General features: G+C 49.1%; 2 protein-coding genes across 2 annotated transcripts; one reads left to right on the plus strand and one right to left on the minus strand.

The window, feature by feature from the left end:
* Positions 1–1,207: 1,207 nt before the first annotated feature.
* On the plus strand, positions 1,208–2,615 carry DUSP28 (dual specificity phosphatase 28). Its single transcript, XM_062005315.1, has 2 exons — positions 1,208–1,825; positions 2,460–2,615. Exons 1-2 carry the CDS (start codon positions 1,208–1,210, stop codon positions 2,613–2,615), a joined length of 774 nt encoding a protein of 257 aa, XP_061861299.1.
* A 1,586-nt stretch (positions 2,616–4,201) lies between these two features.
* Positions 4,202–14,288, minus strand: LOC104557778 (claudin-15). The gene is made up of 5 exons (XM_062005888.1): positions 14,072–14,288; positions 10,660–10,824; positions 10,452–10,533; positions 7,520–7,630; positions 4,202–4,600 (listed from the first exon to the last, which is right to left on the minus strand). The coding sequence occupies exons 1-5, from the start codon at positions 14,286–14,288 to the stop codon at positions 4,504–4,506; spliced, it is 672 nt and encodes a 223-aa protein (XP_061861872.1). The 3' UTR covers positions 4,202–4,503.
* Positions 14,289–19,092: the final 4,804 nt, after the last annotated feature.

Consider the following 19,092-nt stretch of genomic DNA (forward strand, 5'->3'; position numbering starts at 1 on the left):
AAATCCCAGAGCAGGCTGCTGGGCTGCTGCTGCCCATAGGGACGGGTGGAGAGGTCACGCACCAGCAAGTGATGCCACATGAAGCAAAGTGACTGGCAGCTGGTGATGGCAGAACACAGCAGTGAGCACGTCTCAGAGGAAGGAGTGTTCTTGTTTATGACCTTATTTTAACAGAATAATCCCTCTAAACAGGTTTTGGGCCACATTTGAAACCAGGAAGGGCCCCAACATCCTGGAAACTGTGACTGCAGGAGAAGTCAAGGGCCCTCTCAGGGCAATGCCCTCCTGCAGAGCTTCCTCCTTTCCAACTCCAGGGACCCAGCCTGAGCCTCCAAAGGCTGGCAGAGCCTTTCACCACATGGGCTGAGCCCTGGGCGAAGGGAGTGACGGGCAGAGGAAGGAGCCCACGGGCAGCTGAAGTGTGTGCCAGATGGCAGGAGGGGAGGGGACAGCCCCTGTGCTCTGGTGCTCACGCAAGGGAGCCCTGTGCCTTGGCCCCACAGCTGCACCTCTTTGGCAGGCTGCTGATGATGGCAGGCGGGCAGCAGGTCGGCCTCCCCACCCTCCATGACAGAATCAATGCTCAGAGCTGCTTCCTTGCTGGCCTGGCGTGGCATTTCACACTGGTTCTCTCAGTCCATGCCCTGCTGCTGTGATAGTCCCAGTGCATCGCCGTGCTGGCAGCAAATCTCAGTCACAGGCTCCTTTTTGCCTCATGGCCAGAGAGAAAAGTGATCCCCAAGCGCTGAGCAGCTGCTCAGGGCGCCAGGACGCAGCTGTGCCCACGTGCAGCCCTGCCTGGCGTGCTGTGTGTGTCCCCCAGCCCCATCCCCACACGGCCTGCACAGCTCAGCTGCGTGGCCACGCGCTCACGTGATGCTCTGAAGTCCAGGAAGATTAGCACTGGCCTATCTAGCTGACCTGGTAAATCATTTTCTGGCTTCTTGAAAAGACACTTCTGTAGGTGAAGGGCAACGAGGTGATGTGAAGGTGAGCTGATCAACATCCACCATTGCACCAAGACTGCATCAGTGCCGAGCCTTCTGAGCCACTGCAGCAGCCTGCTGGGGCTGGGGTGGGCGGGTTGGGGCAAGCTGGGATGTAGCAGCTTGGAAGCAGCAGCTCTGGGCTCGGGGACTGTATCATGCAATTGTTTTACCAACCATCTGAAGGCGTTTGGGGCTTTTTTTGCAGCGCAGCTCTCGGGATGCAGCAGGCACTAGGACCGTACGGAGGAGATAAATATAGGCGAGCGCGGCCGGCCGCGGGGCGGGAGGAGCCGCCTGCCCCCGCACCCATCCCTGCCCCCGCACCCATCCGTCCCCCCGCACCCATCCGTCCCCCCGCACCCATCCCTGCCCCCGCACCCATCCGTCCCCCCGCACCCATCCCTGCCCCCGCACCCATCCCTGCCCCCGCACCCATCCCTGCCCCCGCACCCATCCGTCCCCCCGCACCCATCCGTCCCGCCGCCCGGGCGCCGCTGCCGCAGCTCTGCCCGGTCACGGCCTCGCTGCTCATGGGCAGCGCCGCGGCCGCCCGCGCCCCGGAGCTGCTGGAGCGGGCCGGAGTCACCTTCTGCGTCAATGTCAGCAGGCGGCAGCCCCCGCCCGGCCGCGTCCCGGCGCTGCGAGTGCCCGTGTTCGATGACCCGGCCGAGGACCTGCACCGGTACTTCGAGGAGTGCGGCGAGGCGATCGCAGCGGCCGTGAGGAGCGGCGGCAGGTGCCTCGTTTACTGCAAGAACGGCCGCAGCCGCTCCGCTGCCGTCTGCACGGCGTATCTGATGAGGCACCGGCAGCTCTCGCTCAGGGACGCGTTTCAGGTACCAGCCTTTAGCGTGAGGCGCCTCCGGGCTAACAAAGGCACTGCTCCGTCTTGCTGAACAATAGAACATATGTTCTATCTCTAATAGATGAGTCATGATGACTTTCCCAGCGGGAGCTGTGTGCTCTCCCCTGCTCGTTGCATGAACTCCACCACAGGTCTTTTCCTTCACCCCCACCCCCCCGGCAGCGAAACAACCTTCAGGGGAAGGTTTCTGGAACAAATGTAATTGCAAGTGCAAAGGGGCTTTAAGCACTGGTAGGAAATAGGCAGAGAAGGTGGTTGTTTTGCCAAGCTTTTCTCCCCCCATGTGCTCAGTCAGGGTGAGTGGTTACAGAGCTCAGTCTCACAGAGGTGTGCAGTGATGTGCCACGTTGGGGGAGAGAGAGAGAGTGTCACAGTTCCAGTAAATCCCACAGCTCCTCTTCATGCCCTGCCCTCGAGTGCATTCAGCAACTGGGCCCACGTGGCAAGAGGCCTTTGCAAGCAGAGTGAGGTCAGCTCACCAAAATACCTGTTTGTTATTCCACAGCCAAAGCAAAAACGAAAGGAATTGTGAGGGGGGAGGGAAAACCCCCCATGTTTGCATGCCCCCCTCTCGCTGCTTCCACCGTGTCTCTGCTGCTCCCCAGGCTGTGAAGGCTGCCAGACCTGTAGCAGAACCCAACGCAGGATTCTGGTCTCAGCTGCAGAGGTACGAACAGGAGCTGCAGCTCCAGAAGCTGCCTGAGCTGCCGAGCAAAGGATTCCCAACAGCAACGGGTGAAGATGTTTTTAAAGGGAGTTAAGTGGCTTGTTATAGATTTAACACACCAACAAATCACTTTATAAGTCACCTGTAGATAAAATGCCTTTGTTCCTCCCTACCTGAGTGATGGCTCGTTCGTTGGTTGGCAGGGAATGGGAAAGGGGCAGGTGGACAGGGAGAAACAGCAGAGACAGAAAATGGTTGGGAGGGCTGTAAACAAAGCAGAGGAAGGCAGGGCAGTGCCCTGAACGACACGACTGATAAGGCTGCATGGAGCAGATGAATGAGTAGCAACAGGGGCTTTACAGTTGGCTTTTAATTAAACTTCCCGCTGACGTCACCAGGAGAGCTGATGCCAGCCTGAGGAAACTCGGAGCTCCTCTCTCACCTGCTGGCTCACAAACCATGGGCATGAGCTGACACAACCCCTGCTGGGAAGGCTACACTGGAACTGTTTAGTCTCTGCCTTGAGTTCTGCATCTTCCTCAAGCTCAGCTAGACCAAAACAGCATCCCATGATTGCCTCCCAATCCAGGCCACACCACGAGGTGATGGTGAGGAGCTCAGCTCCCACCAGGCCAGGGTGGGAAAAGCCTTGCAGCTCTTGAAGTTGTTCTTCAAAACACCAAAGGAATGATTATTTTAAACCCATAGTTGATACTGACACTGTCAATCTCAAAGTAAACCAAACTCCTTTCAGCTCTACTTACTAAGCCTAACGAGAGCCATCAGCGCTCAGTTCAGGCCCCAATGTGTCAGTTTATGCAGCTGTATGTGCACGCAAGCAGCACAGCTAAATCATTCCTGCTAAGGCTGCTCCCAGGTTGCCCTCTCACATTATCCACTGGGATATCAAGGAAGCTGCACAAACCTTCTCAATCAGGCAACAGTTGCATTTATCACAAGGTATCAAAAGGAAACACCAAGGTGTTATAACATTTGGAAGGGACAAGTGATGAAACCTGTGAAGCTGCAGTCTGAAATTCCACTCAGAGCATCAATCTAAAGCAAAGTCACCAGCTCAGTGCTGGCCCAAGGCAGAGACACCTGCTCCCAGCAGCAAGGCAGCCAAAGGCAGAAGTTCTAAGGATGGAACAATCCCAGAGCAGAAAGCCAGGGGAGGGTGACATGGATGAGACAATTCACCTGCAGAGGTTGGCAAAGCTGGAGGCTGCTCAGAGTTAAAACAGGACTGGTTTAAAAGCTGAAAACACAGAGAAAGATTCAAAGGCAAGGCTATGATCTTGGTTATCACAAGGCATTTTTTTTTCCACCAGATGCTTTCTCCCAGCTGTGCTTGGTTCATTCTGTATCATTTCTCTTCAGCACCTGCATTACAGCCACCAAGAGACTTGGTGCAGCCCCTCAGATGTGGGGGTGAGTGCTTGTCAGGGCATTTTTTTGGTAGCTTTTCTACATTTTGGCTATCACAGGTACTGTGAATCTCAGTATCACTTCAAGCCCACAGCACACAGACTGTGTCTGGCCAGGATACCACACAGCAAAGAAAAATCTGTTCCAGTCACTCTGTGGAATAAAGTTTAATTCCTGACAAAAGCTAAAGCTGCTGAACAAAAGTAGAAAGCTAAGAAATAATGACAACACAAGGCACTGTGTTAACCTGCAGTTGTGTGACTCTACTGCAAGGGAGCTGCTCCTGTCAGGACACACCACTCTCTGTGGGTACACTTTGCCAGGCCTCTCAGCAGGAAACCTCCCTGCCACAGGATTTCACATCACAGCAGCTTCTGTAGAAACCTATTTACATCTGAAAAACCATTCCTATTTACAGTGGAAACCATACCCCTTCCTTGTGCTGCTCCCAATGAAGCCAGAGATTGCAGCTTGGAGCCAGAACCAGGGAAGGAGTTTGCTTCTTGCTTCGAGTTCATCATCGACCAAGGTTACAAGCAGTGTAAAAGGTGCCTTTAGACATACTCCTTGTTGGTGACTGTGTCAGAGTCTCTGGTGTAAATGCGTGGCTGGTGGTCTGCCTTGCCTGCTGAATACTTGTATTTGTTGGCACTGGAAAGGAAGAAAAGGTATAAAGCACATGCACAGTTGCAGATGCTGAGGAAGTTACTGATTCAGGTCTGTATCCAACCCACCCACCCATCACAAGGGTGCAGAAATGAGAGGCCTCTTGTTCTCACCAGTCCTGTAGCAAAGAGATGGGCTCTTTGGCAGGCAGCACAGCCATCTCTCATCACCACACACAGAGACACCCACGGAGACAGAGACACAGAGACACACACACACAGAGACACACACAGACACACACACAGAGACACACACACAGAGACACACACACACACACAGAGACACACACACAGAGACACACACACAGAGACACACACACACACAGAGACACACACACACACACAGAGACACACACACACACACAGAGACACACACACAGAGACACACACACACACACAGAGACACACACACACACAGAGACACACACACACAGAGACACACACACACACAGAGACACACACACACACAGAGACACACACACACACACAGAGACACACACACACACAGAGACACACACACACACAGAGACACACACACACAGAGACACACACACACACACAGAGACACACAGACACACACAGAGACACACACACACACAGAGACACACACACACACACAGAGACACACACACACACACACACACACACACAGAGACACACACACACACACAGAGACACACACAGACACACACACAGAGACACACACACAGAGACACACACACACACAGAGACACACACACACACACAGAGACACACACACACACACACACACACACACAGAGACACACACACACACACAGAGACACACACACACACACAGAGACACACACACAGAGACACACACACACACACAGAGACACACACACACACAGAGACACACACACAGAGACACACACACACACAGAGACACACACACACACAGAGACACACACACAGAGACACACACACACACACAGAGACACACACACACACAGAGACACACACACACACAGAGACACACACACACAGAGACACACACACACAGAGACACACACACACACAGAGACACACACACACAGAGACACACACACACACAGAGACACACACACACACAGAGACACACACACAGAGACACACACACACACAGAGACACACACACACACAGAGACACACACACAGAGACACACACACACACACAGAGACACACACACACACAGAGACACACACACACACAGAGACACACACACACAGAGACACACACACACACAGACACACACACACACAGAGACACACACACACAGAGACACACACACACACAGAGACACACACACACACAGAGACACACACACACACACAGAGACACACACACACACAGAGACACACACACACACAGAGACACACACACACAGAGACACACACACACACAGAGACACACACACACACAGAGACACACACACACACAGAGACACACACACACACAGAGACACACACACACAGAGACACACACACACAGAGACACACACACACAGAGACACACACACACACAGAGACACACACACACACAGAGACACACACACAGAGACACACACACAGAGACACACACACACAGAGACACACACACACAGAGACACACACACAGAGACACTGAATTCCTAACTCCTCTGTGCTCTTCCTCAAGGCTTTTTCACCACATCCCTAAAGCAGAAGGGAACCCAGACCTGTGTGCAGCTGCAGGTCTTTATACAGGAGTCACAGACACACACACACACATGCTAAAGCAGAAGGGAACCCAGACCTGTGTGCAGCTGCAGGTCTTTATACAGGAGTCACAGACACCCACACACATGCTAAAGCAGAAGGGAACCCAGACCTGTGTGCAGCTGCAGGTCTTTATACAGGAGTCACAGACACCCACACACATGCTAAAGCAGAAGGGAACCTAGACCTGTGTGCAGCTGCAGGTCTTAATACAGGAATCAAGATGCTGAGAAAGGAAACCAGAAGTCTCTGCAGCCAAGCCCCTTCAGCTGTCATTCATGTTGTGCTTCTGTTCCATCCATCACCTTCACCTGGTTGTCAGGATACCTGAGGATGTTTGATACTTCATATCAAGTGTAGTGAGTGAGAGCTAAGTCCAAGGTGGATGATGAAATACCACCATAAAACTGGAATGGTTTCAGATTAGGCAATGGGCTATTAGAGGGGCACTCTCACTTACTCATGATGTATTTTGACACAAATTTCCTAAGACTAACCAGAGCAGCAGTGAGCATTGCCTCTTCCTGCCTCGTTACCATCCTCCCAGGCTCAGCCAGCGCAGCCTCTGAGCCATTTGGGTAGACACAGACCTCTGCTAGTTCTGACAATTTCAGCCCTCTCCTTCACAAAGGCACCTTCTGTATGTGGGATCCAGCCAAGGCTCGATATTGAGGCCAGAAATGGCAATTTCCCTGATTTGATGTGCACCAAAACCTTTCCATAAAGAACAAGATAAAAGCACCTGCATCTCGTGATGCTGTGGATGTGCTTTGGGAAGAAAATGCCTCTGCACTTCTAATTCAGTGCCAGTTGAGTATTTGAGTAGTAGTGAGTACTGCAGAGAAACTTGCCTATACCACACTCTGATTTACTTTTCTTTAGGCAAGAGCTTGCTCTTTCACTGCACATTTTCATCATGTAGATCTAAGAAGCATCAGCAGTACCAGAATTGCCACGTGACCACTGATGGCAAAGTGTCAACACAAGCATCAGGTACAGCATCACAAGCCTGTGACATGCCATGGCACTGAATTAACAGGTGCAAGTTCCTGTTTGTTTGTGCTTTCTATAGCTACAGATTCATCCCAGGGTTGAGAGAGAACAGCATAGAGATAGAAAAGTGTGTAGAACTGACAGCTGCTATCTCAACTGACAAATCCAAGCTTACCTGTAATTCTGCTGTTTGTTCCTTTTGCATGAACAGGTCAGGAAGATCCCACCGAGCATATACAGAACAGATCCAGCCCAGCCTAAGTACAGAGCGTTTCCTAGCTCATACCTGAAAGGTGAAAGATTTTATGGGAGCAGCAGGTAACAGGATCACAAAGGCATTATTTTAGACTGAGCCATAAGGTGCACAAATCACACAAACAATGCAAACAAACAAGTTGTAGTCTGTGTAGAAATCAGCCAGCTGGAAGGTACTTCCACACATGACAGAGGAGAACAGAGCTGGCTTTGTGTCTGCTCGGTCAGACTCTTACATCTATATTTGAGTGCTCTGCCAATTAGTGCCTCCAGAAAGCAGCAAACACCATTTAGATAAGTAGCAATAAATAATATATTTAATAAATTGATGATAATACATGATGATAACATCATTTCTGTGCTGGACACAGCACTTACTTTGCCCTTGTATTGCCTGTGCCTCTGAAGTCATTCTGTGAAGCTGAATGAGTGTGATCTTACTGTCTGGGTCGTGAGAAAAGGCCAGCCGCAGAAATCAGCTTTCTGGGAGGCTGGATCTCACCTACAGGGAGCTATTTGTACAGGGCTGGTTTTCAGAATTCTGTATCCTGAAGAATATTCATCACTCTCTGTGGTTATATGGCTGGAATGCATTTGTGAATAGTCCCAGGTTGAAAAAGCATCGTTCCCATTTTCCTGTACGGAGCTGCACCTTTCAGGAAACACTCCAGTCCACTCCCAGCAGTTCACTTTGACACAAAAACCAGGCACAACTCAGCCTAGGAAAGTCTGGTGGGAGCTTCACTAGAGGAGGAAAACAAGCTTTTATATTCAAAGACACAGCTGTACCTCTGGGGTCTGAGACACCCAACAGAAGGGCAAAGCAAGTGCCATTGACTGTGCTGGAGGTAAACTGCAACCAGGTTTGTGTGTTTTCCTTCCACTTGTAAACACAAAATGATTATTAAAAGGTGTTGAAGTTTCTGCCTCCAGAAGTAACAGGAGGGTTACAGAGGTTTACAGAGGTTCACTGCTCTCTGTGCTCTCGTCACAAACTGGAGCCACAAGACCTTCACTGGTTCAGATGCTTTCCACACAACAAGGAGACAACCATTGTCTCAAACAAAAACGAGAAGTGCAAGTTGCCAGAGGACTACTAAGGAACAATAGGTGTTGCAATTGTCTCTGCTCACTAGACACCTGTAGCCATCCCACAGAAGGTGAGTGTATAGGAGGGATCTGCAGGAGAGCTAAGGTTGCCTCCACAGCTGTATGAGACATCCCTTTAAGAGCTTAACTTTACTCATTTCTGAAGTCAGGCCAAAAAAAGGAAAAATGCAATCTGAAGAAAGCAGATTTGCCAGTCTGTTAAAGGAGAAGATCAGTGCAGGCCTGCAGGGGAATCTACAGCTGCCTCTCAGAGCCTGAGGAGCACAGACTTCCCCAGGAGCATGTCTGGCTTTCCCACTGCTCAGAGCGATTCCCTAACCAATCAGTGAATCAATAGCCTGAAACACGAAGTTTGGGTATGAAAAAATGATTCCTTTAGCTACTGAAAGCAAACAATCTAGTAACTGATTAACATGTATTGATATTGAAGCCCCAAAGCTATACCAGATAACTATAAAACTCACTAACTATTCCACTAACTGAAGTCCCTTATCACCAGTTGTTTCGGTCCCCTATTTATTACCCTTCATATAATTCTCTCAAGGGGATATAAAACAACAAAAAGTATTGACAGGTGCAATTTCTTGGTAGGTGCTTCTTTGAAAACAGAAGGAAAACTGACAAACATCCAAAGCAATTGCTTGAAGTACTTTGATTCATAATGAAGCACTTCACCTCTGACTTCCTTCAACCGATACTCGGGAACTTACAAAACACTTCAGAGATCACCCCAGCAACTACAGAACTACACTTTCCTCAGCTCAGATTATATGCTTGGTAGAGGCACTGGCAGATTAGAAATGTCTGCTCTCCCTAAACCAGCTCTCTCCTGTTCCACAGGCAATACATGATGTTGCCAGGTCCCTTTTGCCCTCCCCTCGAAGCGGTGGCGCGGCCGCCTCCACCCTTGTTCCTCGTTGCTAAATCTATTGATAAGGTGCCATGAGCAGGCATCTGGGCTTGAAGACTTGCTTTTATATCAGACAAGAAGGGCTTATATACCTCAAAACTTGCTTGTGCACAACTGTACAAGCTGCCAGGCCCACAAACTTTGCCTCATTTTCATTCATAAGGCAAACAGACACTGGACTGTAACTATACAGTGGAGAATGCTTGTCTTTAAGGGGTGTTTCTCAGCCACCTGCAGGACACTACTACACAGTTCAAGCTGGGTTCTCTGTGTTCTTTCATTTGCTTGTACACCTGAGGCATTGTGTTCTAGTCAAAGCTGGAACTTTGGACCTATCATGGTCTAAATGCCAGTGAACTCTCCTCCCTCCCCACCAACATCCCTGAGGTGAAACGATTCCCTGAAGACAGTTTTTCCCTCCTGCAGGACTGGATAACGGGATCCATCCAGGTTCTGACACTCTGGTGGCAGAAAACTCTTGGATGCTTCCCATCAGTTTATGAGTCTTAAGATTGGCCAGCAAGTCTTTAACCTCATCCTCATCCACCAAGGGCAAGTCCTCTGTTTTCTAGACCATCCTACTGTCCTTGCTGGACTGGGCTTCCCAAGGGCTGGCCTTGGCTGCAAAAACTGAAGCAAAGAAGGCATTCAGTAGTTCAGCCTTCTCTGCATCTTCTGTCACCAGGGCACCCTCTGTGCTCAGCAGCAAGCCCACATTCCCCCTCATCTTCTTTTTGCTGCTGATGCACCTGAGAAACCTCTTCTTGTTTCCCTTTACTTTCCTGACACCTAACGCATGACGGCATTTGGTGTTTCAGAGCTATGAACTTACTTGGTTCCAGCGTACAACGAGTCGAAAAACTGAGCAGTAATCATTGCAGCATACCAAGAAACAGCCACCATGGAGCAGAGACCTACCAGAAAAAGTGTAAGAAGCACACAGGTGAATGATTCCTTGAATGGCTGTAACAGCTTGAAAGCAAAACCGAGCGTGGGTTTCAGTGAGTGACACGCTGAGAGCACTCTCATTTCAACATTACCTCCAAAAATGTAAAGAAATCCTCCTGTGACAGCAAACTTTGTTTTTAGATCTTCATCTCTCAAGCCAATGCTCGTGCACTTCAAACCAAGCAGGGAGAGCACCGTGGCTATGAATCCCAAAACAATGGAAGAAATCATCAAGGCACGGCATGCCTGAATGTAAGCTGGGGCAGAAGAAGAGAAAACCAGTCAGGATCCAGCCAGAAACCCAATTAGTCCTGGGCTGAAAATGAACTGGAGTGATTAGAGGGAGAGACAAAACAAGCAGGGCTGGGAATGAGTGGTTCTTGCCCAACCTGGTTACTTGGCTTGGAGAAGCATCCAAACCCTATTGTTTCATCTTCGAGTCAATCGAATGTCGGGGTTGAACTACACTTAAACTTCATGAGCTCAGTAAATCCTCTTGGGCCTTGAGTAAATCCTGAGAAATTACAGGAAGCCCTTTACAGCTCATGTCTTTAAGTCCTGTGGAAAGTCATGGTGCTGGATACAGTCAGTTACAGGAGCAGAGGTGTGTCTCCTGGTGAGTTCCTCACACCTGGAGAGCTGAGCACAGGCCACCTCTGATCTCCAGGTGCCAGCCAAGGTGCTCGGGGCTCTGGCACTTCAGAGGAATTGGAAAAATGTGCCAACTTTGCTACTTTCCAGTGACAGAATGGAAAGAAAGTCCTGTAAAGTTTAAAGCAGTGCACTTTAAACCCTGAGTCGGAGTAAGGAGGGAGCCGGGGCGGCCCCGAGCGCCGCAGAAGGTGCCGTTAGGATGAGCACCCAGCTCACTGCTGGCTGGCTGGGGATCTTACACCATGGCAGCAGGAATCCCCCACACCAGGGATCCCACATTGCAGGGACTCCTGCAGTATTAGATGGGACTCTCTTTCCAGGCCACACCAGCATATCCTCAGGCCAACTGCTTGTAAGCCAATGGCTGTATTCTTTTCAGCAGAAGAGATTTCAGGTCCTGTCCCCTTTGTAGCACAGTTCCATAACCTCAGCAGCCTTAGGAGTATGCTTCACAGTCCTGAAAGCTCCCTGGGGCTTTTTTTTGTCTTGATCTTAAAAATGATCTTACTGAATAAGACACAAAGTTGGTTCATTCTATCAGGCAATGCTAATTGTAAGAGATTAGCCCCCAGATCCAGCCAACAAACACCTATGGAACATTACAAAGAAGAGAAGAAGAAATAAAGAGTTCAAAAAGCTTTTTGGCAACTTAACTAATTGCTTCCTCTGAAATGGCTGATGTAGTTGTGACTAGGTAGACATTGCTAGCTGTACACAGCAGCCAGTCATGGTTTCAATAGAGCTTTTAAAAAGGTCCTCACATGAACCCTTGGTGATTTGGGCTAATGCCTTTGCTGAAGTCAAAAGCTTTACATCTCTTTAAAAGGACCAAGTCTGGTATTTCCCAAAAGCTGGAGGTACACCACACAGCTCAGCTGTCAGTAAGGAAACCCTCACAGACAATCTGTATGGTTCTGGTGAGAAGACAGACAGACACACTTGCTCTTGCTTCTTCTCTTTCTTTTCTCTCTTCTTTCTTTTTTTTCCCGTTTCTCTTTCTTCTTTTCCTTCCCCTCCCACCAGTTCCTGGCACTTGTGTTGCAACAGTTTCAGCTGAGTTTCTGAACTGCAATTTGAACCCCACCTAAACTGCAGGGGATCATTTTCAGCCTGCCTCTACAGACATTTCTTGGAGGTCCCACTGCTCGCTCAGCCCTCGTTGCTACCAGCCTCACCACCTTGCCCAATTGTCCTTGTGACTTTTTCTGCAATTCAGTGTCTTCTGACTTGTTTTTACAGTTCTCCTCTCTAAAAATCCCTTTTTTTCTCTCCAGTTCTGCTGGCTGCTTGTCCCTTCCCCCTGCTTGTCCCTTCCCCCTGCCTGTCCCTTCCCCCTGCCTGTACCCTTCAAACACAGTGTCATCGTCTCAACAGTGTAACTGAGCTCCTCAACAGATCAAATTTAATCTTCCCAAATTCACTTTCAGAGCCTGGCCTATTCATTTGCTTTCTGTCTGGCCCCATTTTTTCCCTTCCTGCTGACTCCTTGTTGTGATCTGCAGTTCTCCAGGAGCCTTGCTGTTGCTTGCCTTCCTTTTTCTTTAGCTTTACGATATCTACTCATGACAATGTTTCCTCCCCACCCTCCCCTCATTTCTTTAAAGCCCATTTTTTACTCAGCACCTCCAAGATGCTGAGCTGATGTGGCTCACACCTGCACACATGGGAGCTTTGTGGCACTCTCAGAGGCAACACCTGGTGTAAACACACCAGTGACACGATGATGCCTCCAGTCAGTGGCTTATACACAAACCAAACACACACTCACACAAGCACTCTGCAGAGGGTGATGTCTGCTGGACAGCATCCTGCTACTGCAGAGCCTAAGGAGTTTAAGTAGGGTTATGTTCCTCTTAGCATTGCACACATGCATTTTAAACCCTTTAGGTAACACTGAACGATGAAAAGAACAGATTATTTCCTAAATACTGAGCACAGACCATTTCAGAGAGTTGCTACACTGCTGGCAGAGCTGGTCAACACCAGCAGCTTACTTCAGACCAAGGGAGAAAGTGAATTCAGCACCTCATTGCCACCAATCCTCCATTACATGTTCTTCAATCAGGAGTATCCTGCTGCCTGTTTAGTTTAGCCACCTCCTGTGTCGATTCAACTAAGTAGCAAGGCATTTTTGGTCTGGGATAAGTATCTACACACTGAATTATTTAAGACTGACAGAAACTAGCTTTAGGGTGGATAAACACACTCACTATCCACAGGCTAGTCCACTTTGTTGAGCATCTGAGGGCAATCCACAATCCTGCTGCAGAGAGAGCGAGCAGGGGAGCCAGCAGCTCTAATTCTCCTGGTATTTAGAACCACATCCAACAAGACATTACTTCACAAAGTCCTGACAGGTATATTAATTTGTGCCTAATGCTCATTGTATAGCTTACAATGTGTACAACATGTCCTCATTGTTTTTCTTCCATTACCTAGGATTGCCAGTCTCAACACGCAGCACCCGCTACCGAGCTATGGAGAGATTCTCACTCCATAGATGAAAGACTCCAGCTACCAGGTATGACCACACCAAGCCAAATAAACGTGGAACTGTCCCAAGATGTGTTGCAAAAAGGTGTCACACTCATTCCTCTTGCTAGAAAACAAATGCTACTGTAAATGCCTGCTGGAATCAACGGTCGAGCAACTTTCCTTAACAGCCTTTCCTAAGGTGCTTGACACCTGCTGCTGCTGAAAAGGGGCTTTTTGGTATTTATTTCTTCAACCCACAAAGTCCTTCTTGGCCAGTTATTTTCCAGTGCTCCCAGACTACCCAAAGCAAAAGCCTTTCTACTCTTTCCCAGGAGATTTTAAGCGACACAAACAAGGCTGTGCAAAGTCACGTACCAGGCAGGGCAAGCAGAGTGTCAAAGTCTCTGCAGGTGGCTGTTCCAGTGCTGTCTTGTACACAGCTCTTCCACAGATTTTCAAAGAAGGTGGATGTTGTGATCACACTGCCATGGATACTGGAGACCTTCCAAAAGTTATTGGGCAAAGTAGCTCCAATCATTGCCCACCCCACCAGGCACAAAAAGACAGCAATGATCTCCAACGTCGCAGACATGCTCCCGAGTAGTAACAGTCAGGTATCCCTAGAATTACATTACAATCTAGTGAAGCTTTTCAGAAGCCTCCTTGCTCTTTTATCTCTGGGTTTCACTCCAAAATGAGTCTACCTTTGCCCTTTGCTCAGCCTCAGAGATAAGGCTTACAGTGCGTGACACTAAGAAGTGGGAGCAGTTCATGATAAAGACATTAATATTTCTCAAAAATGACAATATTGATCCTTCTTCTCCTGAGAAGTGACACCACGAGCCTCCTCTGAGTCTCAGCCTACAAAGTATTTTGTAGAAGTAAGAGCAGTAGTATGGGCAAATGTTTTCTCTCTCTCTGAGGTCACCTAGGGGTTTACACGAGCTCAGAACTCTCACTTTGTTATTAATGGCAAATAGAAAAGGCTTTACTGGGTTGTTTTCTTGGTGACTCATGGACAAAGCTTCAGAACTGGAATCTTATTCTGCTGCTGGAAAATTTAGCACATTCTTTGGAGTTATGGTCATGAGCAACTGTACTGCCAGCTTCTTTCAGGAAGGTTGAGTCTGAGTGGTTTCCAGTAATATTTTACAGCTTATTGATCTATAGTTAAACATGTTCCATCTTAAAAATAGTCCCATTTACACTGGAGTCCAAGTTTGCTGATGATACTAAACTGGGGGGGAGTGGCTGACACCCCAGAGGCTGTGCTGCCATCCAACAAGAGCTGGACAGGCTGGAGGGTTGGGCAGAGAGAAATCTAATGAAATTCAACAAGGGCAATACAGAGTCTTGCATCTGGGAAAGAACAACCCCATGGACCAGTATAGGTTGGGGAATGAACTCTTAGAGAGTCATGTAGAGGAAAGGGACCTGGGAGTGCTGCTGGGCAGCAGGATGAGCATGAGCCAGCAACATGCCCTCGTGGGCAAGAAGGTCAATGGCATCCTGGGGTGGGTTAGAAGGGCTGTGGGCAATAGGTCAGAGATGTTCTGCTCCGCCCTCATGAGGCTGCATCTGGGATATTGTGTCCAGTTCTGGGCCCCTCAGTTCCAGAAGGACAGGGAGCCGCTGGAGAGAGTTCAGTGCAGGGCCACAGAGAAGATTAAGGGAATGGAGCATCTCCCTTGTGATGAAAGGCTGAGGGAGCTGGGGCTCTGTAGCTTGGAGAAGAGGAGCCTGAGGGGTGAGCTCATTAGTTACAAATATGTAAAGGGTGGGTGTGAGGAGGCTGGAGCCAGGCTGTGCTCAGTGATGGCCAATGACAGGACAAGAGGCAACAGGAACAAGCTGGAACACAAGAGGTTCCAAAGAAACACCAAGAAGAATTTCTTCCCTGTTGAGGTGAGGGAGCACTGGCAGGGGCTGCCCAGATGGGCTGTGGAGTCTGGAGATATTCAAACCCAGCTGGGTGAGCTCCTGTGTGTCCTGCTCTAGGTGGTGCTGCTCTGGCAGGGGGGTTGCACTGGATGAGCTCTCCAAGTCCCTTCCAGCCCTTGAGATTCTGTGATTCTGTGTAAGAATGTGTATTGCATGGAAATGATCTATATGGGGATGAATGAGCCAGTGAGACTGACTCTCAAAAGGCAGAAAATGGTGAAGGAAAACAGCTACATGGAAAACAATCCTTACCAGCTGATGGCATCTGTTTGTCAGCATAGCTCAGCATCAAACACACCTATTCTAGGCAAAGCAGGACCGTGACAAAGTCGGTTCACTTGCTTCTGCTCTTAACTAGACAAAAAAGAGAGACTTAATTCACATCACCTACTAATGTTAACAGCTTCAACTGCATGTGTATCCAAACAGGGTTAGCCATGGCCTGCAGTGATAACCTGCTCTTATCTCCAGGAAATGGAGTCAGAGTTTCTTCATAAAGTAATCCTGCAGTGACGCAACACGTAACAGACGGCCGGCACTCACACAGAGACCGCCAGGAATGATGAGCTGCTCAGAGCCACGACTCCACCGTGGCAGATCCTTGGCTTGCTTGCTTTCTCAAAGTTCCCTTGGAGCTACTGCTGGAGGTTGGTAGGTCCAGCTGCAAAAGGACACCCACTACAGTGATATTTCTGCTCCCTTGGTGGCCAAGAGGACCGTTGGCATTGATTTAGCTGCAGTCAGATCTGGCAGCACAGTGAGTGTGATCCTGTGCAGCTCTGTATTTACAGCCTTTTGAAGAGATAAAGGTGGTGTGTGGTCAGAATCGATCTTCTCAGGTAACTTTGACAAGATTCCCACCTTCTGGTAAGTCAGAGCATTGTGAGAAATGCTGGCAGGGGAAAATGACCACACTGTACCAGTACACTGGAGGAGCTGCATCCCATTAAAAGCTTTTCAAAATGTTCCTGTATCCACATACAGGTACTACCTCAGTGACCACTTCTGCTGACAGCACTTTCTAGTTGGGTTTAGCTGGGACCTTGAATCATCATAGAATCACAGAATGGTGGGGGTTGGGAGAGACCTCTAGAGATCACCCAGCCCCTGCTCAAGCAGGTTCCCCACAATCAGAGGGCACAGGAACGTGCCCAGGTGGGTTTGAGAAAGAAACTCCACACCCTGCCTGGGCAGCCTGGGCCAGGGCTCCCTCAGCTCAGTACCAAAGGAGTTTTCCCTTGTGTTTAAGTGGAACTTTTTGTGTTCCAGCTTGTGCCTGTTACCCCTTTGTCCTGTCACTGGGCACTACAGAAAAAAGTGTCACCCCATCCTCCTGACACTCACCCTTTAGGCACTCCTAAGCATCAATGGAGTCCCTCCTCAGCCTTCTCTTATGTAGTGTCCCTGGGTCTTATATTGCTGCCAAGGACTACAAACAAGTTCATCTTTTCAAACAGTCTCTCCCTGTTTGTGGTGGGTTGACTCTGGCTGGATGCCAGCTGCCCACTGAGCTGCTCTATCACTCCCCTCCTCAGCAGGACACAGGGAGAGACAATAGATGGGGGAAAGAAACCATGACCAAGACAAAGGCAGTTTAATGAAGCAAAGGTTGTGCATGAAAGCAAAGGAAAACAAGCCATTTTAATCTCTACTTCCCACCAGCAGGTGATGTCCTACCACTTTTCATGAAGCAGGGCCTTGGCAAGCACAGCAGCTGCTCCAGGAGACAAAGGTCATTAATCACTAATGCCCCCCCTTCCTCCTCCTTCCTATCTATCAGCTATTCTTGCTGAGCAGATGCCACAGTGTGGGACTTCCCTTTGGTCAGTTTGTTAGCTGTCCTGGCTATGTCCCCTCCCAAAATCTTGCCCACTCCCAGCCTACTGGTGAGAAGGGGATGCTGAAGAGACAGCCTTGATGCTGCCTGAGCACTGCTCAGCAGTAGCCACAACACTGCTGTGTTACCAACACCTTTCTAGCTGCCAACACAAAGCACAGCACAGTCAGGGCTGCTATCAACTCCACCTCAGCCAGAGCCCATGCACTAATTAAGAAAGCTATTTCAACAGGTAGTCATGAGACACACAAGTAAATGGAAAAGGTTAAACTGCAGACCTGGAATGCCTGAGGTTTTCCTACGTGGTACCAGGCATTTCAATCACTCCCTTCAATGTTGTTGAAGAACATTGGTAAGTGGTGGATATAACAGCAAATGCTGCTCTGCAGGAGGCTCTGCAGCAGCAGTGTAAAAGAGTTGGTGTTGATCATTTCACATCAACACATTCACAGCTTGGGGGTTTTCCTCTGGGCTTGCACTAACCCAGCCAGATGAACTGGATGCCCAGCAATGGCTGGAAGTCTGGAAGTGTGTACCTGGAGCGTATTTCCCTGCTTGCCTTCCCCCCACGAGGACTTTGCTTGCTCCAAGCCCACTCTGCAATGCCAATCAAGTGCAGTAAATGGGAATGATTGGAAAACTCATTACAAAAGTGTACTCCTGATGTCAGTGAAATGCTAACATAGGCATGCCAAGGTGGGACCATACATGACCACAGCAATACATCACCAAAGAGAGAAAATGCTCCTAACCTCTCTCATATTCTCAAAACAGAGCACACCTGCATGTACCATGGGTGGGAGAGGGTTCACAGGCAGAAATAGTACTGTAAGATGAGAGACAGCTCTGCAACAGCCAGCAATTACTCTGCAGGCAGCCACATCAGTTGGCACAAGGAACCCCACGGTGGTTTTAGGAGACACACAGTTCTTTAAATAGCTGGAGATGATCCCTTGAGCCCTGCCAGCCAAGAGTACTCTCTACCAATGCTGAAACTTGGGCATTCTGGTGTCTACACAGAGGAACCCTTAGAGAGAAGCAGAATCACAGAATCTCAGGGGCTGGAAGGGACCTCAAAAGCTCATCCAGTGCAACCCCCCTGCCAGAGCAGGACCACCTAGAGTAGGTCACACAGGAACTCACCCAGCTGGACTTGGTACCAGAGCTGTATAAAAAGCTGACACTGCCTCTCATACAACAAGTAGTGTTTTTAAAACCCTGGGAAGCACATCATAGAATCATGCAATGCTTTGGGTTGTATGGAACCTAAAGACTTTCTAGTTCCAAGCCCCACTGCCATGCATCCCTCTTGTACAGATGATGTATTTTGATTTCAGCTGGCCACCCCTGAGAAATTCCAGAATAAATACACAAATTCAACACAAAGTATCAAACAAGTTCTGGAACACCTAGGAAATCCTGTCTCACACCAAAGCACAAGCAAGCACCAGTGCTCGTTGAGCTATGATCTGCCTGTAGTTAAGGGTGAGGCTGAGTAAAAGGGTGCCACATCTTCCAAAAGAAATAATTCAAAAGTCATAGATTCATTGTATATCACAGAATGGAAGGGTTGGAAGGGACCTTGAAGAAGGTCATCCAGTTCCAACTCCCCTGCCAT

This window comes from Colius striatus, chromosome 12 (assembly GCF_028858725.1).
Source record: "Colius striatus isolate bColStr4 chromosome 12, bColStr4.1.hap1, whole genome shotgun sequence".
Classification (NCBI taxonomy): domain Eukaryota; kingdom Metazoa; phylum Chordata; class Aves; order Coliiformes; family Coliidae; genus Colius; species Colius striatus.

Bases quoted from the DNA above. Each gene is read 5' to 3' on its own strand.
- DUSP28 (XM_062005315.1), top strand. From the start codon at position 1,208: ATGCAGCAGGCACTAGGACCGTACGGAGGAGATAAATATAGGCGAGCG. The intron at 1,826-2,459 runs GTACCAGCCTTT...GCTGCTCCCCAG, and splicing joins CGCTCAGGGACGCGTTTCAG to GCTGTGAAGGCTGCCAGACC.
- LOC104557778 (XM_062005888.1), bottom strand. From the start codon at position 14,288: ATGTCTGCGACGTTGGAGATCATTGCTGTCTTTTTGTGCCTGGTGGGG. The intron at 10,534-10,659 runs GTAATGTTGAAA...TTTTTCTGGTAG, and splicing joins ATTTCTTTACATTTTTGGAG to GTCTCTGCTCCATGGTGGCT. The intron at 4,601-7,519 runs GTAAGCTTGGAT...CTTCCTTTCCAG, and splicing joins AACAAACAGCAGAATTACAG to TGCCAACAAATACAAGTATT.